At 48.1% G+C, this 14,235-nt stretch overlaps 1 protein-coding gene across 1 annotated transcript in view; it reads left to right on the top strand.

The window, feature by feature from the left end:
- The first annotated feature begins 11,164 nt into the window (after positions 1 to 11,164).
- The window catches only part of IL17RD (interleukin 17 receptor D), a 67,835-nt gene continuing 64,764 nt past the window's right edge, over positions 11,165 to 14,235 (top strand). Inside the window, exon 1 of the mRNA XM_045992255.1 lies at positions 11,165 to 11,382. Coding sequence (XP_045848211.1) covers positions 11,257 to 11,382 — 126 coding nt within the window. The 5' untranslated portion in view covers positions 11,165 to 11,256. The remainder of the gene's footprint in view (positions 11,383 to 14,235) is intronic.

Here is a 14,235-nt window from a genome sequence, read left to right as displayed (position 1 = left end):
GCACACCACTCTCGACATTGGCCTCGCAACCATATACAAATACTTTTAAAGGTACAAACTATGTCGTGAGTAGCCAATGTACATATGGCTCAATTTTATGGAAAGCAGTTTGGAAGTCATGAACAAAGCTGGAAGCACAACCAAGGCAGTAAATGAGACCGCCTGGAGAGTCCCAGGGAAGCATTGTGAGACATTACATAATGGCAGTCAGCAGCAATGGAAGAATTTATTTTAGGTTTCCAGTTTAAATATATGTATTTATGTGCACAGGGGAAGGCCAGTGGAAGTCATCGTCTGACCTCTCCAGAGAAGCAAGGGTACACCGCTGTCCCTGGACACCGGCTGCCCCTGCCCTCCACACCCCTAGCCTAGGCTAACCTGCAGGGGATTCCACCTCCAGGACTATGAAGCTGCTGCTGGGAGCAGGAAGAGGCTTGGTCCGGTGGGTGCTTGTAGGCCCCCTGGGGTTCTCCGTATGGTTTTGTTGCTGCTGTGAGGCTGACTTCTCTTGCTCATGAACTTGGCTCAGTGCCTTGTTCTGTTTCTGTTTTTGCAATCTGTCACTCCCTTGCTCCATCTCTATCGAAATTTAGGTCTAGCATTTCCTGCTTGAGGGTCTCCGGTTGGGAGACTAGAGTCAGGGCATACTGGGCTTTTTTTTTTTTTTAACAACTGAGAGGCCCCTGTTGGCAGCCCCCCGCCACCCCAGTCAGGGCGTGCTCTACATTGCTGCCTGCTGCTTCTAGGTGTGCAGGTTATTCAACTGTGAGGCTCTTGCCCCACTGGCATGAATTCCAGAGGAGTAGAGAAGATGAGCCCTGCAACTGTAAAATGAGCTTTGTGAGTTTCTTCCTTCCTTTCTGTCCCGTTTTCCCCAAGTGCACTGGCAGCCCCTGTTCCCCGCCATTTGTCCTGAACTAGTTCCTGCTAAAATGTAAACTGGGGCAGATAAGGCCTGAGCAAATACTTTGAAACTCTTTTCCCCCTTGGCTTCTGTGATGGTTAGTTTTATGTGTCAACTTAACCGGGTTAAGGGATGCCCAGATAGCTAGTAAAACATTGTTTCTAGACGTGTCTGTGAAGGTATTTCCCCCCAAAATTAGCATCTTAATTGGTGAATTGACTAAAGCAGATGGCCCTCCATCCAATGCAGGGAGGCATTACCCAACAGGTTGAGTGGAACAAAGGGCAGAGGAAAGAGAAATTCTCTCTCTCTCTCTCTCTGCTTGAGATGAGACATCCATCCTCTCTTGCCCTCGGACACTGCCAATCCTGGTCCCAGACTTCCAGATCGCTTTGGGACTTACATCATCAGCCCCCATTTCTCAGACCTTTGGACTTGGACTGAATTACACAACCAACTTTCCTGATTCTCCAGTGGGCAGACAGTGGACTGTGGGACTTCTCTGCCTCCATGACTGCATGAACCAATTCCTATAATAAATCTCCTCTTATATATCTCTCTCTATATCCTATTGGAGAACCCAAACCAAGACCACTCTCTCTTGGTTCTCTTCCTATCCCTCTGAAACCTCTTTTCATGGTTCATTATCTCTAGCTTCTTCTTATGCCCCAGGCTTTAAAACAAAGTTGGAAGAGGAAGATTGGGGTTCATGAGGCAACATCGTCTCCAGATGGCTGTGTGTCATTCAGGCAAATTGGGAAATCTTTGTGAGCCTCCAATCCTTCACCTTGTAAGTGGAGCTGTCGGTGGCTGCCTGGAAGATTTGGAAGGCTCTCCTAAGTGTGAGGTACTGCTCTGGAGAATGAGTTCCCTGAGGGCAGGGACCTCATGACCTTGAGCGTGTTCTATTCCAATACCTTACATAATGCCTGGAAAACAGTAGGTACTCAACAAATGTTTGCTGAATTAACAATTGAATCTAAAAATGCTCAGTCGGTTAAGCGGTTAAGCGTCTGCTTTTGGCTCACGTCATGGTCCCAGCGTCCTGGGATGGAGCCCCACAACACCTCGAAGACTGCTTCTCCTTTTCCCCCTGTCTGCAGCTCCCCCTGCTTGTGTTCTCTCTTTCTCTGTCAAATAAATAAATAAAATCTTAAAAAAAAATAAAAATGCTAGTCATTATGATTATATATTTGTGTATGTCACAATATGTCATTTAGGTTTAAGATGGTACTGGAAAAAATTTTTTAAAAATCTGATAGTAGGGCGCCTGGGTGGCTTAGTGGGTTAAGCCGCTGCCTTCAGCTCAGGTCATGATCTCATGGTCCGGGGATCGAGTCCCGCATTGGGCTCTCTGCTCAGCGGAGAGCCTGCTTCCCTTCCTCTCTCTCTGCCTGCCTCTCTTGTGATTTCTCTCTGTCAAATAAATAAATAAAATCTTTAAAAAAAAATCTGATAGTAGAAGGTAAATGGAGAGCTAAAATTCATAGGTGCAATAATTTGAGAAATAAAGTGGTTGAGTTGCATAGTTGCTCCAGGTTGTTTACTGACCCTGTCTCACTGAGGGGCTTAGTGGGGTCTCTTTCCTCTTGACGTATGTGACCTGTCTTGGTTCTTTGTTTCTGGACATTGATTACGCAGTTTGAATGTGAACCTGCTGACATAACCCACCCATCTCCTTAAGAATAATTTTAGGGGCACCTGGCTGGCTCAGTGAATTAAGAGTCTGCCTTCAACTCAGGCTATGATCTCTGGATCCTGGGATCAAGCCCCACGTTGGGGTTCCCTGCTCAGTGGGAAGCCTGCTTCTCCCTCTCCCTCTACTCCTCCCTCCTTCCCCACTGACCTACTCCCTCCTCCTCACTGCTCCTGCTCTCTCTTTACTCTCTCAAATAAATAAAATCTTTTTTAAAAGATAGAGAATAATTTTAAAGAAGTCTGGAAAAGCTGCTGCCATTTTAAAAGTTCACAAATTCATAAAAGGCATTTGGAAAACAACAGAAAACTTGAATAAAAATATTCCTTACAGAAATAAGAGAAGGAATTACCTCTTTCGAGCAAGAACAGGATGTTCTGCAACAAGGACAAACAATAAGAAAAAGCTGCTCTTGGATATTAAGAAATATAATAATCAAAATAAAAACTCATTAGGTTTTGAAGATCTAGTTGAAATGTTCTAAAGCATGGAACAACAAGAAAATTGAAGGATAACTTAGCCTACCTATCAACCCCAGGTGGAGGTATTCAATCAGTGGGGGCGCATACTGTCTCCTAGCTACCAAGGAGTGTGGGCCCCACCCTTTGGGTGCCAATTCTGACCAAGGCGATAGGCTAGTTCAAATATCTACTATAGGGTAAACTGTAATTCAATTGGTCACTTATGTGTGACCTAGCAGGACTGTGCAGTTTTCTCTGTGTTACAATCTCATTGGTCACCTGTGCATGGCCAAGCCCAACCACATGGCCTTTGCCCTTAAAAGCTAGTCTGTAAAGAGAGAGGTTGCCCTCTCTATAAGGGGCGGCCCCGACCGGTCTGTTTGACGGTCGGTTTGATTCTTGATGCTTGGCGCAAAATAAAGCTTTGCTTAACCTTCGCTTTGTATCAGTCTCACTCCTTTGACCATGGACCCATTATTGGGGGACCCAACAGCAGAAGAGAGGCACCTGAGGATCTCAGTCAATTAAGTGTCTGCCTGCTGCTCAGCTCAGGATCCCATGGTCCTGGGGTTGAATCCCACATGGGGCTCTCTGTTTAGGAGGAAGCCTGCTTCTCCCTATCCTCTGCCTGGCTCCCCCTGCTTGTGCGTGCACACACACTCTCTCTCTCTCTGTGTCAAATAAGTAAATAAATGAAATCTTAAAAAAAAAAAAAAGATGAAGGAAGAGACTCTTCTCTGTGAACTTTCAGGACAACAAGAATGAAGAGGGCAGCTTAAAAGCTGAAAGAGAGAGAGGAAAGAGAGACTGAAAAGTGACCAGAAACAAAAATGCCATCAGCCTTTTAAACCACAACCTCAGAGCTGAAAGATAGAAGAGGAATGCCTTCAACATTCCAGTGAAAAATTACTTTCAACATAAAATTCAACTACCTAGTCAAATTATCAATCAACTGTGATGTTTAATGAAGATATTTTTTAGACATGCAAGGTCTCACAAAATTTACCTGCAGATGTTTTCTTCTCAAGAAGCTAAAGAAGGATATGCCCCACTAAAATGAATGAGAAGCCTGGAGCATCTGGGTGACTCAGGAGGTTAAGCATCCAACTTGATTTCAGCTGAGGTCGTGACCTCAGGATCATGAGATTGAGCCCCAGTTCCGACTCTGTGCTCCCTCTGTGAGGGAGTCTGCTTGAGATTCTCTCTCAACATCTCCCTCTGCCCCTCCCCCATCTAACTTAAAAATACAAAAACAAGATGAGTGAGAAACCCCCAAAGATCCAGAAAATAGAATTCTAATGCCAGAGAGAGGGAAAGGGAAGGACAGTTGGGCAGCAGACCTGAAAAAAATCCAACCCTGACTGGACAGGAGTCTGAGGACTCCAGGGAAAATTCTCCTGAAAAGAATCCTGAAAGAGGGGTGCCTGGGTGGCTCAGTGGGTTAAAGCCTCTGCCTTCGGCTCAGGTCATGATCTCAGGGTCCTGGGGTCCTGGGATCGAGCCCCGCATCGGGCTCTCTGCTCAGCAGGGAGCCTGCTTCCTCCTCTCTCTCTGCCTGCCTCTCTGCCTACTTGTGATTTCTCTCTGTCAAATAAATTTAAAAAAAAAAAAAAAAGAACCCTGAAAGAAAGGCTAATGTCTCTGACCATGTGGAGAGTTACACAGGAAAATTTAACAAGGGTTATATTAAAAAGGCAAATGCTAACTACACACACACACACGCACAAACCAAAAAAAGTTGTAACAAGAAAGGAAATATTATCATAAAATACTACTTGTCTTTAAGGTGAATAATGTTTCATAATTACTATCACAATAATATAAACACTGAATATTGGTTTAACCAAAATTGCAATTTATTAGTCAGGATTTCAAAAAATGAAACAACTCTCAAATGGGGTAATTTGAGGAGAATTTCATAAAAGAGGCTTTGTGGGCATGGTGAAAAGAAACCACAAAGGAAGGTGCGGTACCAGTATCGGGACTATTACCCACCCCCTCTCCCCTCCCCCCAATACACAGACCTGAGGACGCAAGGTGGGAGCCGTTCTCAGAAAATGGAGGAGTCTCTGACAGCACAGCCAGACAGGCAGCACCCCCAACAACCTAATGTGATAACTAAGGGCACAAATACCTTTACTCTCTTACTCCCCCCTAACTGCCTGCCTGTGCCCCACATTGATCAAACCCACCCTGAAGACAAAGGGGCAGAAAGCCCATTGATGGGGTCTGTACAGGTTAGAAGAGTTCTGGAAAGCAGAAGAAGACATCAGAACAAAGCCTTAGTGGGTGGATAGAGGAAGGGAATGAAAGAGAACACAATTTTCATGTGGCATAAAGAACAGGAAGTTGGGAGCTAGTGTCTAAATCGGTCAGTCAAGAAAGGCAAGATCAACATATGATTTAGAAATATGGCAGCCAACAGCAGAAAATAGCAAGAAGAGTTGAAACAGGGTACTCTGGGACTGAGAGTGATGAGGGACAGGTCAGAGGACTACTGTTTTCTTTTTACATCTATTAAAACTAAAAAATTTTTCAAAACTTTGTATATATATATATAAAACTTGGATTAAATTCAAAAAATAATATCCAGCCTAGTCATGTGAAAAACATCAGACAAATCCCAACAGAGGGGCATCCTATAAAATATCTCATGGATGCTCTTCAAAATTCTCAGGATCATCAGATATAAGGGAAATCTGAGAAACTGTAAGTCAAAAGGACCCTGAGACATGAGAGCTAAATGTTATGTAGTATCCTGGGTGGGATGCTGGAACAGAAAAAAGATATGAGGTAAAAACTAAGGAAATCTAAATAAAGTTTGGACTTTTGTAATGATAATGTATCAATATTGGCTTATTAATTGTAACAAAGTGTTCTATACTAGTAATGTAATATGTTAGTAATAAAGGAAACTAGGGACAGAGTATATGGGAGCAGGAACTCTATTATCTTCTCAGTTTTTCTGTAAATCTAAAATCATTCTAAAAATATTCTATTAAAAGTAATAAGGGGGGCGCCTGGGTGGCTCAGTGGGTTAAAGCCTCTGCCTTCGGCTCGGGTCATGATCCCAGGGTCCTGGGATCGAGCCCCGCATCGGGCTCTCTGCTCCGTGGAGAGCCTGCTTCCTCCTCTCTCTCTGCCTGCCTCTCTGCCTACGTGTGGTCTCTGTTTGTCAAATAAATAAATAAAATTAAAAAAAAAAAGTAATAAGGAACTTTGCAGTAGAAATAACCTTAAAAGACAAGAAAACTTTATGCATTTTATTTTATTTGCATTATTTAGAACTTTAGTAGGGTTGGATATTTTTCCAGGTTTTTTTTTTTAAGATTTTATTTATTTTTTTGACAGAGAGAGGCACAGTGAGAGAGGAAACAAAAGCAGGTTGAGTGGGAGAGGAAGAAGCAGCCTTGCCACAGAGCAGGGAGCCTGATGCGGGACTTTACCCCAGGACCCTGGGATCATAACCTGAGCTCAAGGCAGAGGCTTAACAACTGAGCCACCCAGGCACCCCTGTTTTCCAGTTGTTTTTTTTTTTTTTTTAAAGATTTTACTTATCCATTTGAGAGAGAGAGTGAGAGAAAGTATGAAAAGGGAATAGGTCGGAAGGAGAAGTAGACTTCCCGTGGAGCAGAGAGCCAGACACGGGATTTGATCCCAGGACTCCCCATGACCTGAGCCAAAGGCAGTCAACCAGCCAACTGAGCCACCCAGGCGCCCTTTTCCAGGTTTTTTAAATGATTTTTTGCATTCAAGATATCAAATTCCGGGGCGCCTGGGTGGCTCAGTGGGTTAAAGCCTCTGTCTTCAGCTCAGGTCACGATCCCAGGGTCCTGGGATCGAGCCCCACATCGGGCTCTCTGCTCCATGGGGAGCCTCCTTCCTCCTCTCTCTCTGCCTGCCTCTCTGCCTAGTTGTGATTTCTCTCTGTCAAATAAATAAAATATTAAAAAAAAGATATCAAATTCCAAAATGTCAACAGTGATCCTAGTTATTTATTCATTTGACAAGTATGTAGCAAATGCCAGCTCCACACAGGGCAATACCCTGTGCCCTGCACTTGGGATACAGGGACCTTTTCAAAATACAGTCCTGCTCTTGCCCTTAAACCTCTCAGAAGTTGCTGGGTACTCTTAGATTCGATTCACATCAGGGTACAAAGTCCTGCCCACCTCTTCCTGCAGGCCTCTTGGGCTCACCTTATACCATGCTTCTATACCTCACTGCTCTCCAATCACAATGACCTCTTTTGGTTCCTTGGTTCCCAATCCCCTCAGGACATTTGCCTTTGAACACTCCTTCTGTCTTTGCTCCCCTCCTCTTAGCCCAGGTACCTGAGCTCAGATATCACTTCGAGACTTGTAATTATTCTCAGTCATGTAGTTGAGTAATGTCAGTGTCCTCAAAGGGATGTTTGCATGTTGGTTCTATGACAGCCGGGGACAGTGTCTTGTTGGGGACAGTTCATACTGGTCCCCGGCTTCTGGCATAATACCTGATATCGTGCAAGGACTCCATGGGTACTTGTTGAATGAATGAATGAGTGAATGGTAAACAGGATACAGTCCTTAGCCGTCTAGGGGTCCGGTCTAGTGCAGATCCAAACCAGGATGTTAGCTCGGGAAGGAGGTGGAGGTGTCCATCTCCCCTAGCTACTGACTGGGTTCCAGCTGCCCCTGGGCCTGGCTACATCAACTCCTGGTCTACTGCTCACAGTAGTAACGTTCACGGACCCTCATCGCCATTTGCTTCCTTCAGACACACAAAAACCCACCGAAGACTGCATTCCCATCATTCCTGTGTGGTCGCTGGAAAAAAACCCTGACATTCAGAGAGGCTAAGACAATGGCTCAAAGCCACACGGTCACTGAAAGCCCGTATTTGTTACTGAAAGCCCACATTTCACCTAGGTTTCTTATCGCCTCCTGAAGGGCACTTACCCTCAAACTTAGCACCAGCTCCGGTAACAGCAAGCACTTGCACCTGCACCTGAACTGGGGGTTTTGTCCCTGATGGCGGCGCTGTCAGATGGTTCGAGCATCTCTGACCTGGACCACGCGCGCCCCCTAGCGGTTACCATGGAGCCTGGGCGCCGCGGTCCTCCTTTCCTGGCGGGGTGGGGGGAGTCGGAAGTGACGGTGCACTCATGAATTCTGTTTTGTGGCTGCAGAACCCACCGTCCCCCCCCCCCCCCCCGCCCCGGCACTGCGGGGCGGGTTCGTGGATTCCAGGGCGTGGGGTTCGGTCATCCTCTCCAGGTCCAACGCCCAACCTCGTTCCGAGCCTCTGGGCAGTCTGAAAGGAATCAAGACCAGTTTGGGAAGGCTGCGGGGCGCCCCAAGCAGAGAGAGAGAGAGAGAAAGGGAGAGAGTCGCCCCAAGCAGAGACTGTGTGTTGGGGGGTTATGGAGGTTTGGGGGAGGTAGGGTGGAGGGCAGTGTCAGATAAGTCTAGGGCTGAATCTCGGCTTCCTGACGGTGAAGTAGACATCTACTTCCTGGGAGCCAAGATTGTCCGTGGCCAGACTGGCATCCAGGCGGCCTTAGAGGGCTCTGACAGAGGCTGGGGCTCTCAGGACAATGGTGCTCCCCCATAGCCTTGGGAAACTTGCACCCCTCAGCCTGCTGGGAGCCTGGCAGGGGGGCATCCTTTGCCTTTAATGTCTTGCTTAGTATATAAAACATACTTGATTGTAATACCAAAATAATTTAGAATTTTGGCCCACTGCTTCTAACCACTGCTTATTAAAATGGTCTTTAGTTCTTCTCTGCTAAAAATGATTTCAGGATACAAATTATTTCCATCATCACTTTATCCTTTCTTATATTTCCGGGGATAATTTGACTCCTAACAAAATGCAGTCATTGTGTTAAGGGTTTATCTTATCTGGTTAGTTTCTCGGTAAATTGGGGAAATATATTTGCATTTCATCAACAGCTTATTTAAAGGTGATTTAATCTGTTTAATCCCCAGCTTCATTCTAAACAGGAGTGGAGGCAGCAACAGTTTCTTGCCCAGTGATGTGTGCCAGGAAGAGAGCCAGGGATGGGGGCAGAGAGGTGATTCAGTCAGGGATGGTGACGGGCAGCTGAAATTGTGACGGGGCACAGGCAATCCTGGCTGTGGTAGGTGAGCCCATGTATTGTGTTTGAGGATGGCCTCATCCTCCTGTTACCTCCTGTTACACAGCTGAACTAGGCTGTGGTCTGGAGGAAAGTGTGGTCCATGGAGGCTACATTAGTGGCCTGGCACTCTCATTTTATCTCAGCTCTCAGTACAGGGGTTCAGTTCTGCAGCCTCACAAACATTCTGGAGGGTCCAGAGCAAAAAGAGGGCATGAGAGGCAAAGAATCAATGGAGAAGACCAGAATGAGGAGAATGTTGCCAAATGTCAGTTTATTACCTGAACAAATTTGACCCTTTGATGTATGTGGTTCTCCTCCCACCACAATCCCCCCCTCCCACCCCCCATGCTTAAGGCCTCCTTAGAAGGAACATAAGAGGGCATCTCAATCCCTGGTCCTGAGGGATGTCAGTCTAACAAGTTTTACAAAGGACACATAAGTCTTTTCTTTCTTGTGTCCTCTGTAGTGCTATAGTTGGAGCAACTCTGAACTCTGCTGCATGTTTTCAGAGGCTCCCATTTGCCCAGTGAGGCAGTGAGCTGTGCGTGGGTGTGGAGACTGGAAAGGGAATAGGGGTGTTGCTCTGTCTTCCCTGGTCACTCAGTCATATGGTGATGTAAAACCCAAGAAGAAATGCTGTCCTCTCCAGCACCCTCCTTAAGGCTCTCCTTTGGCCATAAACTCCAAGTACTGCTCCTTTCCCTAGAGTCCAATTGTGGAACAAAGAAGAAATGCAAATGGCCACTAAATACATGGGAACATGGTCAACCTCATTATTAACCGGAAAAGCCAATTAAGATGGTTGCAGATGGGGTGCCTGGCTGGCTCACTTGGTGGAGTGTGTGACTCCTGATCTCAGGGTTGTGAGTCTGTCAAGTGGGGGTGATTAAGTGTATTGTTTTTGTCAGATTTGGATTTGAATCTCAGTGGGTACCAGCTGGGTGACCTTATGCAAGTGTGTTAATGTTAGAATGTAGCCTTTATCGAACACTTGCTATGTGCTAACCAGTAGAATCCTCCCCAGACTAGCATACTTTTGTTTTTCCAGTTTACAGGGGGCAGGGACAGTAACATGGAGCAAGTCATTTTTCGGAGGTCTCAGCTAGGATTTTTCTTTAAAAAAATTTTTCTTTTTTTTTTTTAAAGATTGTATTTATTTACTTGAGAGCGTGAGAGAGAGCATGAGACGGGAGAAGCAGACTGCTGAGTCCAATGCCAGACTCAATCCTGATCCTGGGACTCCACACGATCATGACCTGAGCAGAAGGCAGTGGGTTAACCAACTGAGCCACCCAGGCGCCCCTCAGCTAGGATTTTTATAATCACCACATTACCCTAACTTTCTTGCGCCTGAAACTGGGACAAGAATAATACTAACACTTCCCACTATGGTTGGGAAGATTCAAGAGGCCTGGCAACTAGTAGGTGTTGATTAAATTACTTAAAAAAAACCATTATTATTATATTCTTTTTTTTTTAATATTTTATTTATTTATTTGACAGAGAGAGATCACAAGCAGGCAGAGAGGCAGGCAGAGAGAGAGGAGGAAGCAGGCTCCCTGCCGAGCAGAGGAGCCGGATGTGGGACTCGATCCCAGGACCCTGAGATCATGACCTGAGCCGAAGGCAGCGGCTTAACCCACTGAGCCACCCAGGCGCCCCATTATTATTATATTCTTTGTGTTTTCCTGAGTTTTTTGCTGAGAGCAGGCATCACTGGGACAAATCCTTTGCATTAAAAAAAAGGCCTGTCAGGTAACGAGAAAAAAACTGCAGATCCCAGCCCCTCAGTGGAGATTCGGGGTGTGGCCATAGTTGGGGAGGACTACAGGGCGGGGCGGGGCCAAGACAGAGGGCTGGGCTGGAAGGGCGGGGCCACAGTGCTAAAGTCAGGACGGGGGGCGGGGCCCCGAGGGAAGGGGCCGGGCGCGGGCCGGCGGCGCATGCTCGGTAGTGCGGCCAGCTCCGCCGCCGCCGCCGCCGCCGCCGCCGGCGCCACCGCCCACTTGGGGCTGGCCAGAGGCAGGCAGCCGGGGTGCAGAGTTGGGTAGGGCTGGGCGAGCGCGCGGCCATGGCCCCGTGGCTGCAGCTCTGCTCCGTCTTCTTCACGGTCAACGCCTGCCTCAATGGCTCGCAGCTGGCCGTAGCGGCAGGCGGCTCCAGCAGAGCGCGGGGCGCCGACACCTGCGGCTGGAGGGTAAGGAGAAACTTCTCGTCGTCCCCAAAAGCGTGGCGGGCGCAGTGCGCACAGGTGCTTGCGGGCAGCCGAGCGGGTGCCGACCTGCCTGCCCTACGCGGAGTCAGCGGCAGGGCTGGGATCACCGCTGCTCCCGCCCTTCTTCCCTCCCTCCCGGGGTGCGCGTCCGCCAGCCCCAGCCGGGATGAAAGGGGCCGCCCGACCCCCGGCTTTGTGTTGCTAATGAGGCGCGGCCACTGGCCGGGGTCCGGCTCCCAGAGGGCGGGCGAGAGGGGCGTCCCGCGGCGGGCGGGAGAAGGGCGCCCCACCCTTTGTTTCCGGACCCGTGCCTCCTCCTCCCCAGGCTGGGATGCTCCGAGCTGTCTGGACTGGGGGCGCTTGGGAGCAGGAGTGGTCCTGTAGTCCACTTCTCTGGTCCACAACTCTGCAGAGGCCCGGGACTGACAGAGAGGGGACCCGGAGTGCTGGGGAGGGATGCGCCCCCTCTCGTGGCCGCATTGTTCCTTCTAGGCTGGGCCGTCTTAACCCCACTTTCACACCCCCGCCCCCGATTCCTGACTTGCTGGGAAATCTTGCCCTTCGTCTAGCCAAGGGTCTCGTAGATGACCTACACCCCTTCTCCTTGGCCCCAGCTTGACTTGCAGATATTTTTCTAGGCCAAAGGAAGGCATGAGTTTGTCACCTCGGTCAGATGCTCCGGAGGGGAGTGGAGAGGTGTACATTCTTAGTCTCGTTGTTGGAGTCTTCTCCCAGTAACCGAGCAGTTTGATGCTGGCCGGGTGGGGGGCGATGTGCTCGGGGATGCTGCGATTCCCGGTCCCCACCAGGGTTCCTGGGTTTGGGCGGCCCCAGGACCCGGAGACCGCTTATGTCTGCCCCGCACCTCCCACCCAAGCCAGAGTGGCCAGGCGTCAGGGCACTCAAAGCCTTCAGACTTGTGGAGAGCTTTGTGAGGGCTTTTGCACAGCCACGGACATGACCTTGGCTCTGCTCCCACGTCCAGTTTCTCCACCTGAAAAATGGGAATAAATGGGGATTTCCTTGTTATCCCAGCACTGTTGGCGCTGAGAGTTGGGTCCTTAGAACAAAGTTGACTCACCTCTTCAGAGATGTACTGAAAGGCCTCAGCACAGTCAAGGCCTAGGACCTTTTAGAGTCTCAGGATGGTGCTTCTAGCTCCCTTGTCCCACAATCAGAGAAACAGTGCAGAAAACCAGGTATTAGCCAGGCAGCTGGAATGACTTCAAACCTAATAGCCTAGCTGCACTAAGACAGCTGTAATACACCCTCCCACTACCAAGCCCATAGTGAATATAACCTTCCTGTTTTGGGTAAAGCATCACATTTTAGTAAAATCTCACAATTATTATCTTTTAAGATACCAAGTTCTTCCCAGTTTTTAGATCAAAAAGTTTTCCTTAAGGCTATCTCATATTGACTTATATTAGTCCTGCTTTTTGGATCTAAATGGATATTTTGGCTTTTGAATAACTGTAAGAGCATCACAAGCATTTTATTCTGAGTTTACATATGACAGCATAGGTGGATCAGTCCAACTGCTATTTTTCTGCAATTGTCTAGGTGGCTTCATGTGTCCATTCACAAAGCTTGGGAGTTTTAATGCTTTGGGTATAATAGTGACCCAAAGGAGCCACGCTGATGGTTTCGGTCTCTATGGTGGGAATGTGTTTATTTCCCCTAATTGTGCATCCCTGCCCTCAGTGGCCTCACAGTCAGGCTGACCTCTTTTCTCCCACCACAATTCCTAGTTAGGGATGACCATCTCAACAGCTTTTACCTTGGTCTCACTAATTGTCTCCTGTTCATTCCTTCTTGAATGAGCATGGAAGCCTCTGGGCCATCTCTCAGATTCCACACTCTTTCCAACCTGCTGCATGGCTCCTTTCCTCCTGGACTTGCCTTTGGGTGCCTCTGATGGAGCCACCAGCTCTCCTCAACCCCTCTTGCCCACCTACTTTGCATACCTACCTTTCCAGCTTGTCCCTAACTTTTGTGCCCTTTATGCTGCTGAGGCATGCTTTCTGCTCTTAGGATGCCTTTTCCTCCCCTGAGAACCTTCTGCTTGTCCTAAGATTCAGCTCGGGTGATACCACCTCCAGGAAGCCCACCCTGAATGCCACTCCCCTTGCTTTGCCTTCTCATGCAGGTCCTTGCGCTTTAGTTCTCACCACACTACATTGTCAATATTTGCTCATATCTGTGTCTTAGGACAGGTTTCTTTAGCCAGGCACTTAACCTCATCCTGGCGGCCTCAGAGTCTGTAAATCTTGGCTGAGCCCAATTAGACCCTGCAGTCTTCTTGCTTAATCCTGTATTAAGTGATGATTTTAGGAAGTGGATGGAAAGATGAGAGCACTGAGCTCCAGTGTCCTCTCCACAGCAGGCTTTTTGCACATGCTGTTCCTGTCTGTGTTCCTTCTCTTTACACCCTAGCCTCCCTTCTCTACTCCAGCAGCGCTTCCTGCAGGAAGCCTTCCCCGCCCCCCCTCCCCCCCCACATCGGGTCTTCCAAAAGTTGCAGTCAGAGGACTGGCCAGTGAATACTGGTGTACAATGATTTGGGCCTTTGATTCATGTCAGAGTCCCCTACCAGATGGTGGGGATTCAGCTCATAGATGTTGGTCTCAGTTCTGAGGTTGCTTACAGTCTAGTTGGGGCCATGCAGACCTAAAAGAAGGGTTGATTATGTGTGAATCAAACAGGAGATGGCTTCCTGTGGGTCTCGGTCACATGGAACCTGAGAGGGGAACAGGAGGCGGGCAACGTGAGCCCTGGATCTGGGTGCTGCAGAGGAACGGGGCAAATGACCCCCTTGATCTCCAGGGAGCATTT

This window comes from Meles meles, chromosome 20 (genome assembly GCF_922984935.1).
Source record: "Meles meles chromosome 20, mMelMel3.1 paternal haplotype, whole genome shotgun sequence".
In the NCBI taxonomy this organism is placed as follows: Eukaryota; Metazoa; Chordata; class Mammalia; order Carnivora; family Mustelidae; genus Meles; species Meles meles.
Note: the sequence above shows the minus strand (reverse complement) of the source record. Positions and strands in the feature narration are given on the sequence as shown.